Source organism: Molothrus aeneus, chromosome Z (genome assembly GCF_037042795.1).
Source record: "Molothrus aeneus isolate 106 chromosome Z, BPBGC_Maene_1.0, whole genome shotgun sequence".
NCBI lineage: Eukaryota > Metazoa > Chordata > Aves > Passeriformes > Icteridae > Molothrus > Molothrus aeneus.
Genome location: NC_089680.1, coordinates 1,749,195 through 1,775,257, shown reverse-complemented (window position 1 = coordinate 1,775,257; position 26,063 = coordinate 1,749,195). Strand labels below are relative to the sequence as shown.

The window sequence follows — 26,063 nt, the reverse complement described above, 5'->3', positions numbered from 1 at the left end:
GAGAGCTGGGATAATGTGCAAATATACATGCACAGTACACAGACTGCAAACAAGGATCTGAAGCACTAGGACAAATAGAAAGGAGAAAAGTAATCCAGCCCAGCTAACACTGTCTTTGCAGTGGGCCACAGCACACGAAGGATAGACATGAAATATCAAAGCAGACACACAATATAAAGCAGATGAAATAACCTGATACAGAGAAAACCAAAAACCAACCAACCAAAAAGCCAAAAGCAAACAGAAGACCTCAAGCAAAACAAACAAACAAACCCCTATATAGAAAAGGCACCTTTACAAGAGGACATGTAGAGAGAAATGTTAATAATGTGTGTCTATAATCTAGGAGGCATATGTGATTGAGAGCCAATTCCCATTCTGATCTTGGTGGAGAAAGCACTTATGGAATTTATTTTTATTCCCTTCACAAAGAAATTGCACAAGGCCAAATTTCCCAACTCTTATTGTCCTACCTTGAGACATATCTTGTGCTGTTTTAACCAGGGCTAAATAAGTGCACCTAAATAGGTTTTTTTAGAAAATTTCCTCAGACAAAGGCCACCAGTGCCCACCAGTGTCACCAGACGAGCAGCCTGTGCACTCCTCAGGGGCTCTGGGCAGAGCTAAGGACAAACCTCCCCCTCCTTATCCCTTATCACAACAGTCTCCAAGATGTTTAAAACCCACCCAAAAATCCCTGCCTCAGAGATCAGTAATTAGGACCATGCCTCACTGGGCATCCTCCATCCCCTGCTTGGGTTCAGTCCAGCAGCACACCCAAGACAGGCTTAAAATTAAGCCTCAGACCCCAGAGTCCAAAACAGGGATTTTTGTGGTGATGTTAAAGCTGCTCAAAGAACAGGGAACCGCTCCAAGTTTCAGCTGTACATGATCTCCAACACATAAAGGAGAAAACATTCGTCTATTTGAAAGACCCTAATTTCTTTCATGTGATGCTACAAAGAAGAATAATTAAAATATGTCATTAATAAAGAGCCTGTGACAGTCTAACTGCTCTTGGTCTTTTGATAAGATTTACTTTCACACCACTTCATGTGCAAATAAAGAGAAATAAAACAGGAAAATCTCCTGACCATTTACCATTTTGCCATTAAGATTTTCAATACAGCTCAAATCTCATTGCCAGGGTCAGGACATTGAACTGTTTGGGTCAAAAAAACTTTTAAAGATCATCTGGACAACAACCCCTCCCCTCCACCCCAAATCTTCAAGTCTGCATTATTTCATTAATAATATTAATAAGCCTCCTGTCTCGTGCTGCAGCAGCCTAACCCGTGCCCCCCCAGCCATATGGATTTGGAGAAGCTTATTGTAATCATAAGCTACCAAATCATCATTTAAGTTTTTAGTTTCTCATTATTAACTTATGTAAATTCAGCTCCTTTGAGAGTGGAGCTGTGGCAGGGAGTGAACAGGGCACTCCACTGCTCTTAACCCCAATTTATGCATGCTCTTGCAGGCATCTTCCACCTGTGCCAAAGAACAGCAGCACTCATTTTTGATGTCACCTGTCTCCTCCTGCAGGGGATGATATAAAAATTATATAAGGTTTGAGATTTTGGGGGGAAAAAAGGAAAAAAAAAGCAACAAAACAAACAACAAACGGTGCCAGTGTAGCTTTTTTACCTGTCAACAAAATGTTAGGCTCAAAGTAAACAGAAGCTATTATGGCAGTTTGCTGCATCCCTTCAGCCTGAAGGCTTTTTCTCTGCATATTTTCACTTCTTTCTCCTGATAGAGATAAAAGACTCTGCAGGTATTTTTTTCTCTCTGATTACATCAGGAAAACAAAAATCATATTACAGCTTCTGATTCTAACTGAATGCTGTTTCATCTCATTTTCTGGAGGGGAAGGGGGCCTGTGTACTTACAGATTTGGGGGTAATAAAGACAGAAAAGTGAAGACCAGTACCCTACCAGCAGACTGCAGCCTCTTCCCCAACCACATGGTGCCCACTCTTGTTCTGGAAGTGCTGAGCCAGTTCCCTCCTTCAGCTCCTGGGTGCAGCTTCCTAAATGAAGCCACCTGAGAGAGGAGAAAGCTCTTCCCAAGGTCTCAGGTGCCCTCAGCAGAGGAGTTCAGCCAGGAGGGGAGTTGGGGTATTTACATGCCAAAGTCAGCTGGGAGCCCTGACTGAGTTAATGAGGGCTTTAAAAAAATATGAAGCCAGCAAGGACCTATTGACTTCTGAGAGATGTCAAGGAGATGATAAATAATAATAATAATAATAATAATAATAATAATAATAATAATAATAATAATAATAATAATAATAATTGTCATTATTAATGTTATAATAATAATGTATAATAATATGTAATAATAATAAATAACAATAATAATGTTGTGCTGTTTTTATTATCGTTAACAGTAACATTAATATTAACATTTAAATTATTATCATTATTTATTGTTGTTGTTTCTGTTGTTGATAATAATAATGAGAAGAAGAAAGATTGCCCACTAATTCAGCCATTGCAAGTTCACCCAAGAATTCCCATTTAATTCACTTTGACTTTCTCCATACAACAGAGGGTAGATCCATTTTATCCTCTTGTACAAAGGTGGAGAAAACCTGCAGTTTCTGACTTTCAACATCAAAGAAGAGTCAAATCTCCTTCTCAAGGCACAAACTGGGTTTGTTTGATGGAGTCAATCCTATTTAACTGAGGATATGCAGTCATGAAGACAAATGGGCCTTACAATATTTTTGTGCTTTTCAGCATGCAGACCTCAGCACAGATTCCCTCCCTCTTTCCCCAGCATTTTGTGCTTGGGAAAAGGAACAAAGGACGACGGGGGAGAGCTGTGCACGATGGCCAGCTTGTACTCTTGACCAAAGGGCAGGTCACTGCTGCTTTGCAGTAGGAAGAAAATCAGGTCAGAGCAGGAATTCTTAGGAAAATGTGCTGAAAACCCTGCATGGAGGACACCATCTGCTGCTCTTCCTCAGGTCACAACTCACCAGCTGCACTTTCTATTGTAAAACAAATAGTTTTTGCTGTAATTAAAGCACTGCACAATTACAGAGCTGCTCTTGTGAAGATCTGGCCACCAACAAAAGGATGTATCACTGGGTCTCTCTGAAAGAGCAAACTTTGAGGTTTAATGTTGGGCTTTGAAGGCATTAAACCTATCAGCCCTGTCACAGGGGGTGTTGGGGGGGTCTCAAGGTGCTCAAGCCTTAGCTGGGGTTGCACTGCCAGCCCATAACAGCAGCCACGGGTGTTCACCCTGCAGCACAGCATCCCTCAGAGAAATATCTGAATTTAGGCACCATTTCTGTTAACCTGCCCCAGTGCTCTGTGCCTGTGCTTAGGTGAGCACATACTGAAGCGGTCTTTGCTTTGCTGGCTTTGGTAAATTCAAAAGGACAGACCTGAAACAAGCAATGGAGCTGGTTAGTGAACTCAGCTGCTTCAGAGAGCTGAGGGAACAAAGTATTGGAGACTTTTTGTGTCAGAAGTTCAAAGCTCATTATTTCCAATATAAAGAGTATTTTAAGGGGGTGGTGGGAGACATACTGAAAGAGTCAGTCTGAGTCAGACTCTGGAGTTAATAAATAATAAGATATATTGCAACATGGATTTTGTAAATAGAGAGAACTAACATGAATTCTTTTTCTGATTACTGACTACTTTTTCAAGGAATGAAAATGTGCCAGCTCTCATATATTTGCCAGTTAGTCTGTAATGGAGTAAACTGTGAAGTGGAAAATAACTTAATCAGCTAAAGAAGGTCTGGGCTGATTCAAGTGTTGGGCAGGGAAAAAGAGTCAAGGAGGTTTGCTGAAAGGTGAATAAATAAGCCAGAGCTTATCAAATGGAAACCCAGCATATGTGAAAAATGTGGAGAAAAAAACCAAAACGCAGGAATAATCAAGATGAAGGAAAAACTCTTTTCATTCCTTGAGATGCAAATGTGCTCCAAGCATATGGAGCAGCTCCCAAGCGCATGATACCAGTGCCAGCCTGCCCACCTCATCCTTCTCCTGGATTTCCTTTCTGGCAGCTGTCCTTTGAGTTGGGTTGGGTTTTGCTTTTTTAGGTGTTTTTCATATCAGTCTCATTGACTGTGATAGCAAGAGGAAAAACTGCAACTCAGGCACTGCATTAACATCCTCATTAAATAATAAAATTTGTGCTTGCGAAATTTTTATAATTTTTCATGTGGTTTATTTGGCGTCCCTTTGATCTGGCAGCAGTTACATCTTCTGGATATATATTTAACACCAGGGAAAACTCCTCAAAAAGACAGAAAAGCATAAAAATACATGGGCTACCCTTATTCAAAGCAGGCAGAGGTATTGGTGGGGTGAAGAGGATGTTCCATCACAGAAGGAATGAGGCTGTTGTCAGCTGGAGCTGTGGAATTCAGCAAAGAGCAGAGCAACTGTGCCTCTACACAAAACCCAGCTCAGCTGAGTGGCCTGGGGACAATTTCTGAGATATTTTACTGTTAAAGGCAGACTTTCTACATGGCTGTGAGGGAATGGCCACGAGGAGCCATTCCTGCACAGCCAGGAGAGGTGGCCCAGCACCACACTGATGGGCACACAAGTGCTGTGGGAGGGTTCTGGCATCCCAAAATGTCTCACACAGCCAGAACTGGGGGTGTTTGAGCAGCTTCCATCCCACAGGAGCATCAGCAAGCCATAGTCTGACAATCAGATTATGATTCTGAGAGGCAATTGCCCCTGGGTGCCTTAGGGCTTCATGGTTAGCACAGGTGGAGATGAGGAACACTTAAGGATGTGTCCTTGAAAGTAAAGGCAGGGACAAGATGCTCAGAGCAAGGAAAGAAATGAGTAGGTGGTGAGCAGGAACATTCCCCCCTCAAATATGAGCAGGGCAAATTATGAGCTGTGTCTGGGAATGTCTCTGCTTGACATTTTCCTGTGCTGCTCTTTGCATGGCAGAGCTGACTACACTGATATTTTGAGTTAGGTTTTAAGCCAACAAAGCCTTCACACTCCCCTCAGGCCATTTTAATCTGTAATTTCACATTGAAAAAAATCAGACTAATATGAAATATTTTCTGCAGGGTCACGTTTATATATATTTTGAATTCTGGACTGTGGTTTGCAAGCAACTCTAGTTAGAATTTGGAGACTAATGCTGTCCCACTCCTTGTTGATCCAATCATCTTTGATGTGCCTGTCTTGATCTGTTTTCCCTTGACGCCCTTCTCCTGATAAAATACCCAGGAAGCGCTTAAGACATATCTCTGTGTAATAAATAAAGCAGCAACGTTAATAGTTAATAGTTAAGCACTTAATAACTGTCTATAAAGATATGGCAATAAAGTAAATTAATACTTCAGGATCCTGATTTGTGTCTCACTTACATTGGTGTTCCAGCTCTAAAACTATTGGTTTCTGCTGGGTCATTTACAGACAAGCAGTGGAGGTTAGTCTGACCTTGCATTGCTCCAATAAATACATTACAGCAACAACAGACCTGGAGTCAGAAGGAGTTTGCAACAGTAGCATGGTGTAAATAATACATGGATATTAGAAAAGCAATTACGTCCCAATATCAGAGCCCATATCATGAGCACATACTGCTCTGCAACACAAGCTGGGTCTGTGGGGATGGAGGCCCTTCCTAAATTACAGCCTCACAGATCAGCTGGATGTTCACTCTCTCTGGAGTTATGCAAATCAGCTCCAAGCTTAGGGTCAGCCCAATTTTATTTTGTTTTGTTTTTTTTTTTTTTTAAGCAGTCAGAAAGAACAAGGCCCAACTTTGGCCCTGGAAAGGTGTGGGATGACATCTCCGTTTAGCTCTGGTGCCTCCAGGCTGGTGCAGAGGAAGGAGAACAAAGGCAGGATGGTGGTCAGGAAAACTGCCTTTTGTAGGGAAGAAAACCAAATCCTGGCCTAAACTGACAAATCTGGCCTGTATTTCTACTAAACAGAGCCTTGGCAAGGATCTCACATGTTGGCTCTACACGGGACATGCCTGAACTTAGGAGAGACTCATTTCACACCAAGAATTGTTGCTTTGAATTTGCAGGAGGCACAGACTCGACCTCTCCCAGTCTCCGTTTTTTCCACATGTAAATGGAGAATGTGAGCAACACACAGCTGTGCTATCAGTGCTCCCCGGGCTGTTGGAAATTAATGGACAAAGGGAAAGGCTCTCACCCCTGCATTTGCCAGGGTCTTTTCACACTGGGGTTGTGCCTCAATTGTTCAACAAGCAGGATCTTGACAGCAGCTTTAGAAAAAGCCAGGCTGAGCTCTTCACTTGGCAGAAAGTTCATTTTTCACTCAAAAATGATGAAACGTGTCACTGTGAGATGAGCCAGATTTGGTTTTCTTGTGCAAAGGGTATGATTAGACCTAAAAAGAGAGAGTCAAGGTTAACAACTCAACCAGACCCATCCAAGCCTGTGTGATTTATGGATGGATTACAATGAGCTGTCCTTCATAGCAAGCTCCTTTAAATAGCCATGATCATGCTATAAAATTATGTAACAAAACCCAATAGTTTTTAATAAGAATAATCTTGCTTAGGATAAGGAGGTAGGGCCAAACTATTTTAATGTCATATTTGATTGCTAAGTGAGTGCATCTTGTTTGGTTTTTCCTGCTGGTTGTACATATAGAATTAAAAATCAAAAGGCTAATAGATGAAAAAGTTGTTAACATAAAGGTTAATTAATCCCCAGAAATCAAATCTTTTGCTCTTGCAGCTATAACATTTTCTAATCATAAAAATACATTTTTCAAGCAACAGCTTAGCAATACTTAGCAAAACTTTGCACTAGGGGTGGCCAAAAATACTCAGCAGAGGAGATGGAAATGATCTGTGCATAAAGACACACAGCTGGTGCATTAAAGACCCTGCTGAGGACAGTCAGCATCTGGTGAGCTGGTTGAAAACTCACCCAAAACATTTAATGATAAGAGCTTATAAAAATGCAAATACATGCCGCTTTCTTTGGAGAGCCACGGAGCTGCATTTGTACGTGTCTTATCAGCCTCTCCTCCGTGACAAAATTTAGCATCCGCCTGGCAAAATGTCTGCAGACCTATTTGGGTTTAATATTTGGGGTAAATAATCATGCCCACTGGTGTGATTTCTTACAGAGCACATTGTGTAAGTGCCCTGTCAGTGTCTGTCACTCTCACCCTTCCATCTCTGGTGCTGAATTTCAACCAAGGCAGAGAGCAAGACTGAAACTGCCAGAGGGCAGGGTTAGCTGGGATATTGGGAATAAATTCTTCCCTGAGAGGGTGGGGAGGCCCTGGCACAGGGTGCCCAGAGGAGCTGTCCTGGATTGCCAAGAAAATTGTGTTCTATTTCCCATCTGTATGGCAGCTCTCTTCTGTTCAGTGGGCAGTTTTCCTTATCTCTTCCACAACCAATCCTCCCTCCAGGGAGACACCTGCTGATAACAGCCATTGAATGTCAGTGCTCGGCTGATAAGAACTACAGCATCCCACTGGGAAATGCTCTGCCGAGGGGGAGGAGCCAAGCATTCCTACCTGGATATAATCCTGAGATTCTGGAACAACAGCACGGCTTCTCACTGGATTTCCCAAAGGAGCAGCTGCCTCTTGCCCTGGATCTTCAGAGGAAGACTCCACCCTCCTACAGGATCCCTGCTCCAGCAGAAGGGACACTCCAACCTGACACTGCAGGAGGGCTGCAGCCACAATTCCAATGGTTCTGCTGCCAACACCCTGACCCATAGGGTGTCAGACTGTGTTCTGACTCTGTCAGTGTTGTTTTGGTTTACTGCATTGTTCATTTTATCTTTTTATTTTCTTCCCTATTAAAGAACTGTTATTCCTGCTCCCATTTTTTTTTTTTTGCCAGAGAGCCCCTTAATTTAAAATTTATAGCAATTCAGAGGGACGGGGTTTACATTTTCCATTTCAGGGGAGGCTCCCGCCTTCCTTAGCAGACACCTGTCTTTCCAACCTAAGACAGGAGCTGTGGCTATTCCATCCCTGGAAGTGTCCAAGGCCAGGTTGGATGGGGCTTGGAGCAACCTGGGATAGTGGAAGGCGTCCCTGCCCATGTTAAGAGGTGGGACTGGATGAGCTTTAGGCCCCTTCCAACCCAGCCTATCCTGTGATTCCATGATATTTACCACGATATATAGCAGTGGCTCATGTACTGCTGCCACAGCCAGCCCTGAAGCAATGGGAGGGCCTCAGGGCCTCTCTGCTCTCATAAGAATGGAAAATCCAGGGATACCCCTCTGTTCCAAACACCTGCCTTGCTGTGTACAACTCATTGTGAAAGGTTGCAAGGCAAGAAAGACCAAAGAGCCATGAAACTGTGAGTGCTAAGGAGAAAAATAAATACATGAAAAAATGCATCCTCTGAGGGAGGTCAGACAAGCCTGGTTCTGGGGCTAGTCTGAGAGTGGTGCAGAGTGATGTGCAGAGCTTCTGTCCAATCCTCCTGTCTCCCTTCTGCTTCTGGGAAGAAAAGGAAACAGAAAGATTCCCTCAGCCCTTAAATAGCAGCCTTGAGATTGCTGCAACCAAAGTTTTTCTGGAGCAATGCACTCTGGCGGAAACACATCCATATTACCTTGTAGAGAATGCAAACAAGATTTGCCAGAAAAAGGCAAGAGGAGCAGTGAAACTCATCCCACTAAAATAGGAGAAAGGAGCTGGTGAATGTAGCAACCTGCACTAAGATATTTAGATGCTTAGATTGGGTACTTTGAAAAAATGTTTCATGCCAAGGGTTGTAACGCATCAGGACAGAGCACCCAGGGAAGTGGTGGAGTCACCATGCCTGGAAATGCTCTAAAAATGTGTGTGTGTGACACTTGAGGGTGTGGTTTGGGGTGAATGTGGTGGTGGTGCTGAGCTGATGGCAGGAATTGGTGATATAAAGGTGTTTCCCAACAGTAATTCCATGATCCTATATTCCCTTCAAGGGGTTGAGACAGCACACCCAAATCTCATCAGGAGAGAGGGTCATGGACATGTCCAACAATCTGGACATGTAGTTCTGCACAAGCAACTGACTGTCCACAAAGGACAAAGGGAAATATCTGAGTGGTTAATTCCCATCCTCACCACCATCCAAAGAGCCTATTCAATCAGTTTTGAGGTAAGGAGAAATTGAAATTCATCACTATTACAAATCCTTCCCCAGAGTTGCCACACAAAGGAAAAAATTGTGAGAGATTTATTAAAGACGTGACTGGGGAGACAGATCTGAAAGAAAAATCCCCAAAACCCATTCTGAGTACACAGTACTTCATGAAACACCTAGATGGGAAGTCAAAAATTTAATTAATCTTTTCAGAGGGAAGGGACACATATCCCATATTTATCATCCTGCACCACATGCTCATGGAAACCTCCTAAGATCAGGGCATTAGGGACTCAGTATTTCATTTTATCACCTGCTGGTGTCTGTGTTGAACAGTAAAGATGGCAAATTATTTGCAAAATTATCAGGCTCCCTCAGTGCCTCAGCACTTCTCAAGGGAAATAACGTGCTTAGAAATACACCAAGATTAACTTCCAGCACCTGAAAGGCATTTGCCTGCCTGACCTGAGTGCAGACCATGGCCAAGTGCCACTCAGCAAATGAAAATGCTCACATGAAGCTCCAGACAGCAGCTCAGACACCTCGATGGCATTTCACTCACCTTGTCTGGAGGAAGGGTGAACTTCACTCTCCAAAACCTGACTCTCAGCCCAGCATGAGAGAAAGGCTTCTAAAACCGACAGTGGGGCTGTTTTTGTGGCTGACAAAATCTATTCCCTGCAAAAATAAACAAAATATTCCCCATGAAGGGAAAATGGTGGATTTCAGCCCTTATTATTTCTAAAGATGCAATAAAACCTAGAGAAACCTGGTTTTTGTGGATTAATTTCGTCACGCTCTCTCAGGCCTGGCAGAGCACCTTGTGTCATGTATCTGGAAGGCCCTTAATTCACCAGCATGTCTGGGGAGTCACAAAAGACAGAACTGAATCCCAAGAATTCAGTGAAATTCCAAGACCGTCTTGTCATTCCACCATGGGACCAGCTACCCCAGCAGCAAGGACCTCTGCACAACTCAGAGGTTCCATTATTGTCTCTGAGGTCCACAGAAGTCTATATTCACCTTCAGCAAAATGCTCGTGCTCTCAGCTCAGGGCTAAAACCTGAACTTGCTGAAACAAAAGCTTAAAGGTTTAGAAAAAATTGAGTGGGATCTCAAACCCTCCTCATAGGCAGCTTTAGTGCTGACATCCTTGCAAACAGCATCTTCTCCACCTAAAAAAGTGCTGGTGGCAGTACTTATACAGACTTATTATAGTATTTTACGTCTCTGTGATGGACGGTAGTTCCTTTATGGATTAAAATGTTTATTCTTCTATCCAGATATGTTGTGATGATGAAAAGATGACTGAAGATGTAGAGTGAGAAAACAACTAAGTGATAAAATTACCTGACTGCTAGCACTTCACCACCCAGGGGTAGATTTGGGTTAGCAGTGCTGGGAAAAAAAAAAAAAAAAGAAAAAAATAGGAAAGCAGAACATGAATAGAAATTCATAAAACTTTCATTCCAAGAGGTGCTCCCTGTGATGCCTGTGCTGGGAAAAGGGGGTCAGTACTGACCCTGGCTCCATCTGGCTGGGCCCACAACCCAGAAACATCTTGCTGGGCACCCTTGGGAGCTCGTAAGAGCAGAAGGAACCACTTCATCATGAGCACAGAGCTGAAATCTGAGACTCAGTACCACACAGCACTGCCGAGGCCAAAAATACAAGCTGTCAATACCAGTCTGAGGGAATACCAGCAGAAGGGCCATTTATTATTTCCCCTGTTTCTTCTGCTCTTTCCCTAAGTGCCCACTTCTGGGCACTGTCAGACTGTGGTGAAACATCTCTGTAATTCACTATGGCTTTTTATGGAGACTTTCTGGGAGCCAAGGCTGCAAATGCCACTGAGGAAAATGACGGATGCTGCAGGCTTTAGGAAATTAACCATTCTTTGATTGCTTGCTTAGCCGAGCAATTTGCAGTGTGATAGACAGAAATTATATCATCCAGTGTCAATTTGTCTATTCATTTTTCCCTCTCCACATGCTTCCTCTCCTTGATTGAATAATCACTAACAATAATCACAAGCATCTGGGGGAAGGAAGTGCATCCATCAGTTTTAATGTCAGCAAGAATGAGGGCTAATTCCTCCAGCATTCACCACAGCTCTGCATCTTCAAAGTCATTTACATTTTCCTTATACCAGCACTAACACCCAGATTGTATTATTTCTGTTACATACTCCCATTTCAGTTTATAATCTAGGAACAATAGAATGGCAATTGGGAAAATACCCACTTTCAAAAAATAGATGGTTGTTTCATCTGCTATCATGCATTACCACAAATATTTTTACATCTATGTTTTAATTCTCTGAGAATAATGATGGAAGTGTAAGCTTGAAAGACTGAGGCTGAATAAGACAGACCAGATCCAAAGAAGATGATTTTGTACAAAGGATGAAGACAGTAAAGGACAGAGCTGTTAGGAAGGTGTAAGTAGGCAAATCCCAGGGATTGCAGAGACTTTTCAAAGGCTGTCTGTGCACTGTTTGCTACTTGCAGTAATAAATGACCTTACTGTGTCTAGATATTGTGTAGACAACAGTCCAGAACATATACTGAGTATTCAGTGATCAAAATACCAAATTCTCAGTTTGTATGGTTGCATAACTCTAAATATACTTTTATATATCTCTATAAATGATGCTCTGTCATCATATAATTCCACAGTGACATTCTCTAGTTTTGTGAACCAATTTCTACCAGCTGAGCTTCCAACTCCCCCTGTTCAGGGACACAGAACAGCAGAAAATACAAAATCAGTGTGAAAGCGCAATAAGTGGCCCAAAGATTGCCTTTCCCAGAAAACTGTTGAAGTGATTTGTTTATTCAATAGAATTAAATCATCTTCCAAACACAGTGACACAGACCAAAAAAAAACCAAAAGAAAACAAACCCAAAAACCCCTGATTACTGTTCTAGTTATGGCTTACAGCAACTGATAGGCTTTCTATCACAACCATAGTACAGCTACAGAAACAATAATAAGCCAAAATTACAAGGTGTAAGGTCGACAAAATAAAGGTCAGCCAAAGGACACAAGAGATTAACATCATCATAAAACCAACATGTCCCTGCATGGATTTCTCCACCCTCACTGCCACGGCCTTACAGAAACAACAAACAGCTTTATTTTTGTCATAGCCCAAGCTCCCCTACAATGAAGACACAAAGTTTTACTCCAGTATTCCCAAAATAAGCATTTGTTTCCCACCAGGTGAAAACCAGGGATATACTCAACAGGCAGCAGTTGCTCAGTACAATTTACATGGGCTCAATGCAGAGGTTTGATCAGGAACCTCAAAGTTCACAGCAAGGAGAGCCCAGAAATGGAGAAAAGTCTCCAGATTTTTGTCCTGTCCCAGACAGAGAAGGGATTTTTCTCCCTCCCCTCATCTCTAAGGGGACAGGCTCGAATGCACACCTAAGTGTGTGTCACTTGGCCAACACAATGCCAACAAATAAGGATTAATTCTGCCTGTTCCACACTGATAAGAAGGCAATTACCAGAGTCTTCACAAGCTGTAGGGAGCACTGGAGATACTTCAGTGTCTTGGTCCATCAGACAGTTTCAAGTACAACAAACATCTCAAGAACCAGCCAATGCAGTATCTGATTTTTCTGGCTTAATTTGTCACTGTTTTACATGCTAACACATTTTACAGTGATTAGTACAGTCAAAAATGTACATCAGCTTACCCGAAGATCAAACACTGAGAACATCTATGGCTTCTAAAGAGAAAGTCAGACACATTGGTAACATATTTACATCTTTCAATCCTTGAAGCACTGAGGCAGATTTGTCTTACTTCAAGCTTCCCACTGTGGCCCAGTCCCTCATTTCTGATGTTTCTTGGATGCTCAGGGCTTTGGGGAGCACTGGAGGTGCTGACAGCCTGGGACCCAGGCTCCCTCAACCCAATGCCTCTCGTACATTTGGATTTCCCTTAAGTTTATTTTTAAAAGCACTTAAGTACAATTTCAATTTTGAATAGAATCAGTTTTGGTTATTTTTTTGTTGTTTTTTTTGTTTGTTTGTTTGTTTGTTTGTTTGTTTTTTGGGTTTTTTTTTTTTAATTTTTAATACCATGCAGACAACAAAGGATGCCAAGCAGGCTCACCCACATTAGACAGGGTGATAACAAGACACAAAATGATAATAATCTGGGTGGGTTTTTTGGGAGATGCAGGTTATTGGCTTGGCTTATGAGCACTGATGTAAGGCCTGAATTCTCTTTCTGCTGAACCCAAATGTGAATGTTGTGGTGGCTTTAAAGATACTGGGCTGCATCCTGCCTTCAACACATTCATATCACTGACAAGTTCCACACTGGTATTTTAAAGCAAGCAGAAAAAACCCTTTTCCTGAGGCCTGTGGTTCACATACATACTGCCAGGTACAGGGGGCTCATGTGTGAATTACACCACCACGATGAAATGCTTTGCATAGATGAGTTTGAAAAGATGAATTGATGGAATCTGGAAGGGAGAGTGACAGTCACAACACTTCTGCTTCCAGAGAAGCTTGTTCTTTACTTACACCATTAAAAACATGGTATTGCGGTATTGCTGCTGCACTGTATCTAAAGCATATTAAAAAGTGTATGAAATCAAGTGAGGGGGGAAAAAGAGGCTGCTCATCTTACCCATGATCAAGGCCCATTTCTGGAGCACACAAAATTTCCACACGCTTCACTGGGTTTTGTAAAGGCCCTAAGCATAAATACTGACTTCTTTATTCCTGGAACCTCAGCTCACTCCAGAATTTCCCAGGTAGCTTGGCCCTTTAGGGATTGCCAAATTTTTCTGTTTCCTTTTTCCTACACTTGTAAAAAGCTCCAAGCCTCTCTTCACACTCAAATGAGAGTGAGGTGGGGAAAAAGGCCCATTTCAGAGCACGTCACATTCACTACCCAAGCAGACTAGTGGGCAAGTGGCCTCAGAAGATCAGAAAGGACAGACTCCCTGCCTCCCCACCTCAGTTTCCCCCCAGACACAGCAGAGATTGCTCCTCACTGCCAGGGAGGGCTGAGCACCCACGCAGCTGCGTCACCACCAGTGCTCCTGCCTCCAAGCAGGAGCAGCCCTTCCACTGATTCACCAAACACCCACAGAGGGGACTATTCTTGGAGCTGATTTCCTTCCATCCACTACATCTGGCCACCCCGAGTCACCTTTAATTCATCGTCAGCCGAGCCTGCAAGAGGGTGGATTTTTCAAGGGCTGGAGGAGCCACCCCTGATTGCTGCGAGCTGTGAAACTTCACCTCTTGTCTCTGCTGTGTTATTCCAGGGCACTAAAGGCTCTGGAGCAGAGTTGTGCTTGCAGCCTCCTGTATTCCTTTCACATTGTTTCTCAGGGAGACCAGAGACCTGCTCAGCACGGTGCCTCTCCTCCTTGAGACAGCAGCAGAAGGAGCTGCTGCTGTCATGGCATGGTTCTCCCTTTTGCAATTCATGAGCTGGCTTTGACAACTCTGCTGCAATCACAGGAAATATGCTAAAATATTATAATGGCCCTATCGCCATTGAAACCATTCTGTCCAACAGCAAAGTTGGATTTCATGAATCAAAAGCAATCAGCTAAACTATTCCAGCTAAATACTTCCTTCCCTTTGATGACAGCACTGGCAGATTCATAAGCCTCCTCTGTTGACCCGACAATAAAGTCAAAGCAGTCCTAGTTATCATTTCCAACTCAACTTGCATTGCCACTGTATGCAGTATCAGGAACTTCTTAAGGGATTCTCCTAAATAATGTGAGGGATTGGGGATTAAACCATAACATTTTCTCTCTGCCTGTCTCAGGCTTCATATCCTCAGCAGCAGAGCTCAGATTACAGCTCAAGCTCAGGATGTGGTACCAGACAGCTGACAGCCTTCCTTCATGGACAGATCAGAATTATTGGTGGGGGGGATTTTTCTGGGAAAGCATAATGTGCTACACACATCCTTTAGTTGCAGCAAACACACCTGACAGTCACTTCTTATCACTCATATATCCCGTTGTTCAGAGGTTAAGATTGGACATTTGGAGCTTAGACCTCATGGGAGAAGGGAAAACAAAACCAGCCCCAAATTCAGACAAATGAATGATGTCAAAAGAATATTTTCTTATGCTCAGTACACAAAAGAATGATGGCAGAAACCAAGGAGTGTCCTTCTTTCTGCAAAAGCCCTTCTACATATGGCATTTCTGACAAATGCCATAGTTTTGCAATCACTTTTTGAGCAACACCTGAAAAATGAATCAGAAAGTGAACATGTTGCAACATGTATTTCATCTCAAGGACTATTTTATATATATTTCAATAATTATCTTTCTGGCTTGCAAATCACTCCTTAACTGTACAGCTATGTACACCTTCACAGAAATATCTGGGCCTGTTTCTGCAGTCCCTACACAAATAAAATACCCACCCACCTGAATGGGGGCTCTTTTCAGATAAATGTGGCAAGATTAAGCCTTTGGTGCATATGTGCAAGTAACCTGCACACACTTCTTAAAATCATTAAAAAAATATAGTAGCTATAGATTTATAAGCAATCAAAATCTAGACACAGTAACACTGCACTTATTACAGTGAATTTACATTGCTCATTTATATGAAGCAAACAATGGAAAGGAGATGTCTGTGACCCTGTATTTACAGATTAACTGTAAATTCAGTTCTGCTTATCCTTTTGTCTGTCCAAAAGGATTTCTTGCAACTAAAAAGAGGGATTTGCACTATTTCTATCAACATATGGATGCTTCTCAAGTGCTTTCCCATCTTTTTTGAAGTGCTTTTTGCAATGTATCAGATTCCTTTCAGTTGATATTGTTCACTTCCATCACCACGGTAAAGAAAAATCTCTTACTAAAGAAGGTAACCTTAGCAGAGCAGCAGCAGCAAAGCAAACCTGGAGCTACTACTAGTCCCAAACTCAGGCAGAATAAGGAGTAAGGGCTCTAAGTACCAGCTTCAGAGTCATTACTGTTATCATAAAACTTAATGCACAGCGAGACGGCCAACCTGCAGTGTCACATTGCTCTCTAAATAGCACTTTCATCACAGCACTTCATTGTCAAAGCCCTTTGCACACAAATTTACAGAACACAGCAAAGACAAAGATCTCTTTTGCATATTGAGTCAAGGAAACCATTTCACCTGCGGGTTGATGGGGATGCTGCCTATTTCACAGGTAGACGATACGAGGGGGTGCTCAATAACATACAGTGTGACTCTAAGACCTAAAACACATCACCACAAATAATATATTAAGCTTAAGCACTGGTCCTTCACCTGCCCCTGGCTGGTGTTTCCCAGGTGAGTTCTGACACCTTCACCAAGGATATGGGTTGCTTCTAAGGCAATCAAACCTCAAGAGTGTAGTGTAAATAAAATGCACTCTCACATACCACCCAGGTCACTGCTGGGCAGCAGGGACTTTTGGAGTGGTGACCAACGTGCTTTCACTTTTTTTGTGATCATTTTATCTGTAGTGTGAGCAACTTGCACAGCTCTCAGCATAGCACAGAGGCTTTTAAAAGAAGCTTTGTGCATTCATGCATTACAAAGTCAAAATCCAAGTCCATATTTGCATTTAAACCCTCTCCCCACTGGCCTCCCACAAAAAAAAATATCCCTTATACAGAACTATAAACTTCAAATCCTTGATCAAAGATCTTGTAATCTACGTAAGACAAGACAAGGCAACAGCCCTAGTGCTTCAGACTAAGAACCTAGACAGGGAATCTCTGTTCATTTAACTATGCCAGCACAGCTGGAATAGCAAACCTCACCTCCTGTGTATGCAGTCATACCAGTATGAAAGGGCAACTACCAGCAGCCTACTACAACAAAATAAACTCCAGCAACTTCTGGCATCTTTTCTGCTCCAGGATTTTGTCAACTGTAGCAGGTGAAAAATTAGGCTAGGCATACCTGACAGAGCTACACTGATGACATTTAAAGAATACACCACCAGCCCTTTTACTATCCTAATAACATTCTCAATATACAAAAACGCCACATTAAGACATTTGACATTTCAAGATGCATAATTTTAAAATAAGCATCATAATCTAAGCCACAAAATAACTTCTCTGAATTTTAACTTCATTTCCTGACATTAACATATTACAGATACCTGAAAGTGTTAACTCAATCTGTACAACAGTGAATCAACATTCAGATACTTTTACAAAGTCTTTAATAAAAATCAACGAGGAAATTATTTTTTTTCTATCTTATGCTGATCCAAAAAATCAACTTGTAAAATATAACTATGTAATCCCCTTGCTCTTCATCTCAAGAAAACCTTGTGAAGGAACCTGTTTCTTCATCAAGGACTCCAGTGTGATGCTGAGATGGTGGCTGTGGGAGGAAGTGCGCACATTGCCATGTGTTAGCCAGAAGGAAAGCGTCACAGACAAGGAGAAAGGAAGCACAATCAGCAGAGGAGCACAGAAATGCAAGGCGCAAGAAGGAAGAAGAAACTATTTCTAAAACAGTATCACAACATGATTCACACAGTTTCAACAGATTACCTGTTGCTGTGAATGGGAGTTCAACATTCTGTTCTATCCTGGTTGAAAAAATTCATAAAGTGATTTTGTTTATTCCTAACACATCTATCTGCTATTTTTGATCAACACTTTGTGACATTACAGAACAAAGATTTTAAGTTATATATCCCCATTAAGCTATAATGCTAAAGAGTATTTTCAAAAATCTAAAGGCCAGAGAACAGAGTGTTCAATAACATCTGGCAATACCCCAAGGTACTCGATTCAGAAACCTATGTAAAGTCTGATAATCTATGCTAAAATTCTCCACCTCTGTTTTTCCTCAAAAGTTTGGTGCTTTTCTCCATAGTGAAATGATAACTATATTAATGTGCTCTATTTATCCCTAAATGTATTGTAAATGTGCTTCTTTTCTGACTTGCTTTCCAGGAAAGCGTGTACCCTGGGGCACAGGAGTTTTGCTTCTCCTACACTGTTACGGACCCAACTCTGCTAGCAGGAAAGATGCTGGTGTCCTAGATCTTATGGGATGCAACGCCTTGAGGAAATTTATATCAAACAATTATTGCATAATCTCGGGGTGTAACAAAACCTCCTACACCATACACAGGCCATCGAGCTCCCGCCACACTCTGGCAGTGTCCCTGTCAGCTGCAGGTCCCTGTGTGAACCCGCAGGATCCCCTTGCTGTGCATGTGGAGGAAGTTGAATATCTCCGAGGGCATCGCGTGGAAGCCGGGGCGAGGCTTCACGTTGTCGTAGTAGTGGTGAGTTATAAAAATCCCTGAGGGGTTCATGGGGAAGGCCCAGAAGCCGAAGAGGTGCACCTCCTCGCAGAGCTCCAGGGCTGCAGTCACCAGGATCAGCCCGGTGCTGACCCGCTTGGCCCGCACGCCCTGGCCGAGCCAGTAGCGCGAGACGTTGATGAGATACTGGGGGTGGAAGTAATAGACTGCCTGCTGGGACTCGAAGTCGTCCAGCACGTACTTGACGCGGATGGACACGTCCGTGTTGCGCGTGTTGTAGAAGGCCGGCAGCAGCACGGAGGCGTTCTCGTACACCTGGAGCACGTCGTAGAAGGGCTTCCTCCACTTCTCCAGCTTGTGGAATCTGGAGGGGAGAGGGTGTGAGTGATGGTCAGTCCATTCCCAGCAAGAGACACCCAATGGGCTTTTACTGAAATATTTCCGACACAGGGATAATTGAGATGATTCTTCCCGTTGATGGCTTCCTGTTATCAACGGGAATGTACTTGGATTCGTAGCTACAGCATCAGCATGAAAAGTGGGGTAGAAATTATATACTTCTAAAAAACTATTAAAAATATAACTTTTTAAAAAATTTTTTAAATTAAAAATATTTAATTTTTTTAATTTAAAAAAATTTAAAAATTCATAATAACTTCATAATAACCTTGTGGCCATTTCTGATTCTAATAATACCACGCTTCTCATGGTATTATTAGAAGTAAGTAATTTTTCCAAGCTACGTGGTGCACTGTAGAAGGATTTTTAGCAGAACAGGGCCATGTTGTGCTCCTACATGAGTTGGACAACCCTGGCCTGCAGATTACAGAGTTACTTTGAAGACCATGTGCTGTCTTCAGGACAAGATTGACCATGTACTGTCCTCGTAACAAGACATACCATGTTCCGACCTCAAATGGATCCAACAAGGAAGAATGAGCATTGTGCCAAGACTAGATGCCAAGCACGTTGTGGGAAACTGCTAATTTGGCACACCTTAGCTAAAGATGCTTACAGTGTGACAACCAATCAGTAATTAACATGTGTATGTAACTATAGTTGCTTAACCAATAAGCCTGAATCACTAGTGGTGTGAGACAATGTATAGAGAGGAATAAATATGCCAAAGTTGCTAAATAAAAGAGAACAACATGTAGCCACATTGGTGTGGTTGTCGTTACTCAGCCGACTCTCTGATCAAGGACCCTCTTCAGTGCACCATGTAGTGCAGGGCTGTATAAAAAAGTGGCCAACACCAAAGCTAGCAAGTGCTTAAAATGTCTAACTGTAACATTTTTAAAATAAATCCAAAGTCAAACAAATTAATTTGTCTTGTTTGAGAAAAGGAACTCATCGAGAGAGGAAAGCATTAATGAGCCTTATGGTCCCAAAAATGTCACAAGGTAGCATTAGGGCATTAAATTAACAAATTTAAAAAGAAAATCACCTAGTCAATCCTGTCTACAGTAAAGTTTCACTGACATTTCTTTAAAATATGTGACAATGTGTGTTACTTTATTTACTTGATGATCTTATTTTTCCAAAGTTGATGACTCTGATTCTATGACTTCAGCATTTCAGGTGGGATCCAGTTTCTTTCACCCTGAATGTTTCTAAGATGTTTGACTGGGACTTGCAAGCAGAGCAGGGGAAGGATGGCTCTGTAATTTGATTTTAGCTCATTGCCTTCCCATTTTCTATCATCAAAGTGCAGGTTTAAGTGTTTAACACATTTCTACAACTTGTTACTTATTCAAGTCAGAATGAAATGTATGATTCATAGTGATGGTATAAAGTAGGATTTGGTAAAAAATTCTATGTAACAGAATTAAGTTGAAGGTAGATTTGGGAAATCAAGAGAAATGAAAATACAAAAAAAACCAGAAATGACCTCTCAGTGATTATACTGGGATTGACAGTCACGACATCAGTCTTCACCCCAACGTCCATGAAGTATTTCTCAGATATTGGAGGCAAATTGCATCTATAAAAAAGAGAAATTAGTAAGAAAGTTTAAAAATGTATTTTCAGGACTAGTAAATAAAATTTATTTAAGCATTTCTGCCAAGCAACAAATCTAGAAACAGAGTGAGAATTTAAAATTGTATCAAAACATGTTGATGCCCAAACTGTGCAATAATCTAACAAGTTTTTGAGGGCTGTGTGAAGACCTCTCTTATTCCCTCACCTGTAAGAGATTATCCCTCTTTGCAGGTGTAGCCAAGGCTCATTTTGCCTCCCTAACAGCAATTTACCTATTTACTCTGGCAGTTTAGGATGCAAAATGGATTGAAGTTCCAAGGCCAATCAGCCTATAAAATCAAAGGCTTGCTGAGCAGTAGCTGAGATGTATTCAATAATTAATAATTAATAAACTATATGTAAAACACTGCCTTTAAGATGCTTCAGTTTATACCCAGGAGAATTTAGGGGAAATATTCCACAAGAGAGAAATCAATCCAGACCTAATTAATCCCAAACTATCTGCTTCACTTCCTTTTCCATTTATAAGCATCTCCCAACATGGTGTAATAGCAGCAATTCTGACTCTACAAGTTCACCACAGGACATCAAAGTTTTTGGAAGCAAACTTGTGAGATTTGCAAGCCTTGACTTTGCCCAGCCTCCATTCACCTTGGCCTTGTCCTAGATACATCATCTCACAAAATTTAGAGCATCTCTCAAGAGATGATGAAGTTACTGAAATGCACACTCACAAGTTATCATGCTGTCTTTCCTTCCAGAGGAAATCCAGCTGAAAAAAATCTTCAGCACGTGTTTTCAGGGATAAAATGGCCTTGTAACTGGTGTTACACTCAATTTAAGCTTGAGTTAGGCACTGAGTGACACTTTGAAAGCTTTTTGAAGTGACCTGCAAGCCTCAATTAAAACCATCACTGTTAAGGCGCCCACATCTCAAAGATACTGCTGTTCCTAATTTTCAAAGTTGGCCTTATTTCTGAAGAACAGGGCTGAGCAAAAACTGTGATGATATTTAGGGTAAGACATGCTTACTGTTTTCACAATACCACAGTTCAGCTGACAGGAAAATTTCTCAGTCAAAGAGAGAAGACAGCTTGGGGAGCAGAAGAATGCACAAAATTGCTCCAAAGTCCTTTTAACATGCAAAAGGTTCACATCCACCTTACAGATAGTTCATTTTTATCTGGCCAGAGAATTGGTTTTGGCTATTCTTTTAATAGACAATGCCATTTCTAGTACTTTCTTCTGCTGGGTCATGCCACTCAAGTCCTTGGGCACTACCAGTATCACTTAGCACTGGGCAGTGTGCTTAGATGATATTTGAGAAGGGTTTTCAGATAATCAGCTTCAATGTTTCTGAACAAGAAATTCACACCGGGACTAAGAGTGAATGAATTTTTTTGAAGGTGAAAATGCCTTATAAAAATGGTCCCATCTGCACAAGTTGTACTTTTGTCACAAGACTCCAAAAATTCATCCTCACCAAGAGAGCAGTCCCATCTCTAAATTCACAGAGGTCCCCTCTGGCCAGTAGATGGAGACAGACAATAACTACTGGTAAATGCAATCCTGGTGAGTATTTTATATATTCTATTGTACTGTAACTGGTTGCTTTCTGAATTTACTTCACAGAACAATCCTGGCTGCATGTTGCTGGCCACAAGAAAAGATTTCCCTAAGTGTTCTGAAGGTATCAATTAATGTAATCAGGGCTCCATAAACACTTGTGAAATGTTTTATATAATTTCACTGGTGGCCAAGATGATGATTCCTGATACTTTGGTGGACTGGAAAGCAGATGCGTTCACACCTGACCTTGAACACAAGCTTTACTTTAAAACTGACCTTGGCTTTTAAAACACTGGTGCATCTTTTTGCATCATCCATACTTTTGAGATGGTGAACCAGGGTTTTCTTTGGCATGGATATATTTATTCATATTCCAGTTCTATAGACTAGACCTCTGTTTAGTTGTTACAGTTACCAAACACAACCCAGTTTCTAAGTTCTGTAATGATCTCCTCTTTTTTTCGCCAGTTTTGATACTGTCCAAGGAAGAGTAACAGTGGTAAAACAGGACCTCTACTAAAAGTCCTTAAAGACAAATGAGATTTGCCAGACATATTTCAACTTCTTCTTAAAAGGTTGCCATCTCTGTGTGTCACATGGGCTGCTCCTTTCATCCATACTTATGGTTGTGATCCAACACAACAGCAGAGAATCTACAGTAATTATTTAATGCATATGGAATATATTAGGCTTTTAAAAAAGAAGTTATGTGAAGCCTGGACTTTCTCGCAGATTTTTTTTTCATTGAAAACTAAGATAATAATTTTCTGTAAAGTTGGAATAGGAGGCAGACACAGGGGTCTGAAAATAATGAATCCTGAACGTAAAATTTTCTCATATGATGTCAAATTAAATTAAGACTGCACTGAACCAAAATCTGATCTAATTTTTGCTGGTGTGAAGTCAGAGCAATTAATTGTTTTACACATGGTTATTCTAAACTGACAACAACATACCCAAGATCAGAAAATAGGCCAACTGAAATAAAGAGATTTTTCTTTTCTAGAGAGCAAGTCATGAATCTGTGAGCTAGCGGTCACATGCCATGACCCAGGCAAAGAGCTTAACAGGATTTAGAGAGGGATTAGTCATGCATATGAATAACAAAAAAAAAATCTTTCTCATATATATTAAGGATTATAAAACTGCTGCTAGACTCTCTTATCCAGGGACACTCATCGTGGGACATCCCAGTTTATGCAAAACCTGGGTAATTCTACATATAGTGAGGAGCAGTGAAGACACTTAACCTTTAAGGTTATTCTGGTGACTCTGGAGGCCCTGGATTGATTATTGATTACAGTAAATCCTGTTATTGAGCACCTGAGCTCTGCACCAGTCCAGAAACACCTCTGAGGCACATCAGCTGTGAGCTATTAACATCTGACCAAGCTGCTTGTCACTCAATAGAGGCTGTACCTCTGGCTCAGATCTGCCCTAGAAAATTATGCCCAAGCTCATAGGACACTGCTTATAGAGTAATATCCACAGAAGGATAAATCCACAACCTCAGTGGCAGGGGATATCCTGAAAGAGAGCATCAGACTTTGCCAGTAAGTCAGATTAACCCCATGGAGTTTGGGAGAAATAATTCCTCAAAGCTTAATTTAAAAAAATATATTATAAAGTAAGATGTTTTGGGGTTTTTTTGTTTGCTTTTTTTTTATTATTATTTTGGGGTTGTTTTTTTGAAATACAGGTTTTTGTGCAAGAAGCAGGCTTGACACAGCCAATTTAGCAAATGTCATGTTTCCATGCGAGAGAGAATAGCTTCTCAATGTTCCATTTGTCATTGGAAAAGGCAAAAATAATAGGAAAATGGAGCCATGGTGGTTACCGAAACACGAAGTCTGCACTGTCAATCTCCCGGCCACATCTGCTGTTCTTCAGAATTCCTCCATTCCCAACCACTGCACACCTCTTGAACTGGGAGCGGTGGTACGGCATGTCCTGCAACAGCACAGCAAGGAAACAGTTAAAGGCCCCAAAACATGGACACAACAAGCCCCCTTTTCACTTCTTCCTCTTGTTTTTCCCCTGCAGCTGCACCTTGATGCATTAACCACAGGATGTTGGACACTGGTTCTGGGGTGCAATATTCCCTCTACACAAAGTGACGGGATATTTCGCTGTGCAATTAGAGACGGCACAGGCAACAAACTCAAATGTAATAAAAACCCCCAATAACCTGTTCATTTTCCCCAGGTTCAATAACATAAGGAGTAATTTTAGACATTTGCTTTCCCCTTTGATTTCCACGTGAGGGCACAAACCATGAATTAGTGTAGCTCAGGCACTGTTTTCTGAGCTGCCTGCAAACTGCTGGCTCCTCAGGCTCTGGTGTCCTGCTTTTGGGAAGTCTGCACACAGAGCTCCAGGGCAGCCAGTAAAACCCAAGAAGTCTGTCAGACAGCACATTGCAGAAAGCAGGCCAAATTTTACTGCTTACCAGTAACTGTACTGATAGTGTTAATGATTATTAATTAGCATTTGCACTACCAGCACTGCCTTTGGTCAGGCACCTTTATGGACTTGTGGATGATGCATCCTCCTGTAATCTTTGGGAAAAATCCTGCCTTCACACAGAGATGCAGCTGCTGCTGGAGCCAGAGAGTGAAAATCACATCCTGAGAACAAACTGGGCTGTTAGGGTGAGAGGGCTGTGACGAAGAACTGAGCCATGCTACACCTTATGAATATGTAGGGATGTGCTTACATAAGCATGAGAGTGCTCGTTTTTGGTACATACATATTTTATCAATAATCTCACGCTGCAAAATACAGAGGGATACAAGAGTGGCTTGACATTTCTGGGTGATTATTCCCAGGATCTTTCCATGGCATCCATAAGCCATGAGGCAAAAAGGGCATGCAATCACACCTGTCTGAGAAAAGCAGCAGCTGTCTGACAGAGAGGAAATATGGAGCTGTCTGTGCTTTATGCAGTGATTTCTTAACACACAGTCCCTTGGCAGCCCTGGAAGGGAAATCAGAAGCCAGGTGTCCATGCTTAGCACAAGGCTCTCGCTCCTACAGCATTGCTTCTGTGTTTTCAGCCCTTTATTTCCTACATGTGAGAGGCTACAGCCCTGCTCCTGTGCAGAGGGTGGCTTTGGTCACTGCCCAGTGACTCCCAAAGGCATTTTGGCATGCAATGATGCCTTTGCAGCATCCTGATCATCCAGGACAAACCTAGCAGATCTCAGGTGCTCAGACTGATGCACTCATCTGCCTAATCAGGCAGGGTTTTGAGGATAATAGTCCTGGATTTAGATGTACCCGTTCTTTGCACATCTCCAGATGCCAAAGTGCTTTCCTGGATCCCAGCCTTTCCCTGCTTCTGCCCCTGCTCCTCATGTGCACATTCAGATAACAACACTTCCCTTCCTCTCAGCAGTGCTGAGAAAGCCAAAGGATTAGAAGTGCTTGGACCCTTAGATTTGTGCCTTCAATGGCACAAATCTAAGTACTTAACCTGAATATAGGTCTGACTTTTCAAAAGGGATCAATTTCAGCCACCCCCTCCAAGTATGCTGCTCTAAATTGAAGAGGTGTGCCCTGTGATAAATCTGCAGCCATATCAGTCCATTCCTGCTCATCAGCCACTCTGTGCAGAGGGAATTGCCCACTGATTATAACCTTGAGTACCCCTGGAGGTCAAGTGTTATTTGCTGGAAAGGCTTTGAGTAATCATTATGATAAATACATTTAAAAATTATGAAGCCTGTTCACAGATAATCTGTGAAGGGAAATAAGTATAAAAATAGTCATCGTGAATAGGAATTATAAAATAATCATGCCAAAAAGAAAATCAGACCTACCCTCAAATGTTGGATTTACTATATGCGAATATTATACTTTGAAAGAGTTCTGATAAATCAGTATCTCTTTTATTTAGCTTTCTAATTTCATTATCCACTTTGCTCCTAAGTCAGCAATATTCTGCAGGAAATTACATACATATGTGTGTATATATGTATATATGTGTATATATATATATATATATATGTGTGTGTGTGTGTGTGTGTGTGTGTGTGTGTATATATATATGTATATGTATATATATATATATATATATATATATATGGATGAATGTGTATGTATATATTTTGCAGATGACACCAGAAAACAGAATAATCATCTAAAATATCAT

The 26,063-nt window shown here is 41.7% G+C and overlaps 1 protein-coding gene across 2 annotated transcripts in view; it reads right to left on the bottom strand.

Moving 5' to 3' along the window:
• Positions 1 to 11,907: 11,907 nt before the first annotated feature.
• The window catches only part of ST8SIA5 (ST8 alpha-N-acetyl-neuraminide alpha-2,8-sialyltransferase 5), a 48,793-nt gene continuing 34,637 nt past the window's right edge, over positions 11,908 to 26,063 (bottom strand). For both annotated transcript variants that reach the window (XM_066569000.1, XM_066569001.1), the window contains 3 exons: positions 23,748 to 23,860; positions 20,250 to 20,342; positions 11,908 to 18,722 (listed from right to left, as the gene is read on the bottom strand). In XM_066569000.1, coding sequence (XP_066425097.1) covers positions 18,260 to 18,722; positions 20,250 to 20,342; positions 23,748 to 23,860 — 669 coding nt within the window. In that variant the 3' untranslated portion in view covers positions 11,908 to 18,259. The remainder of the gene's footprint in view (positions 18,723 to 20,249; positions 20,343 to 23,747; positions 23,861 to 26,063) is intronic.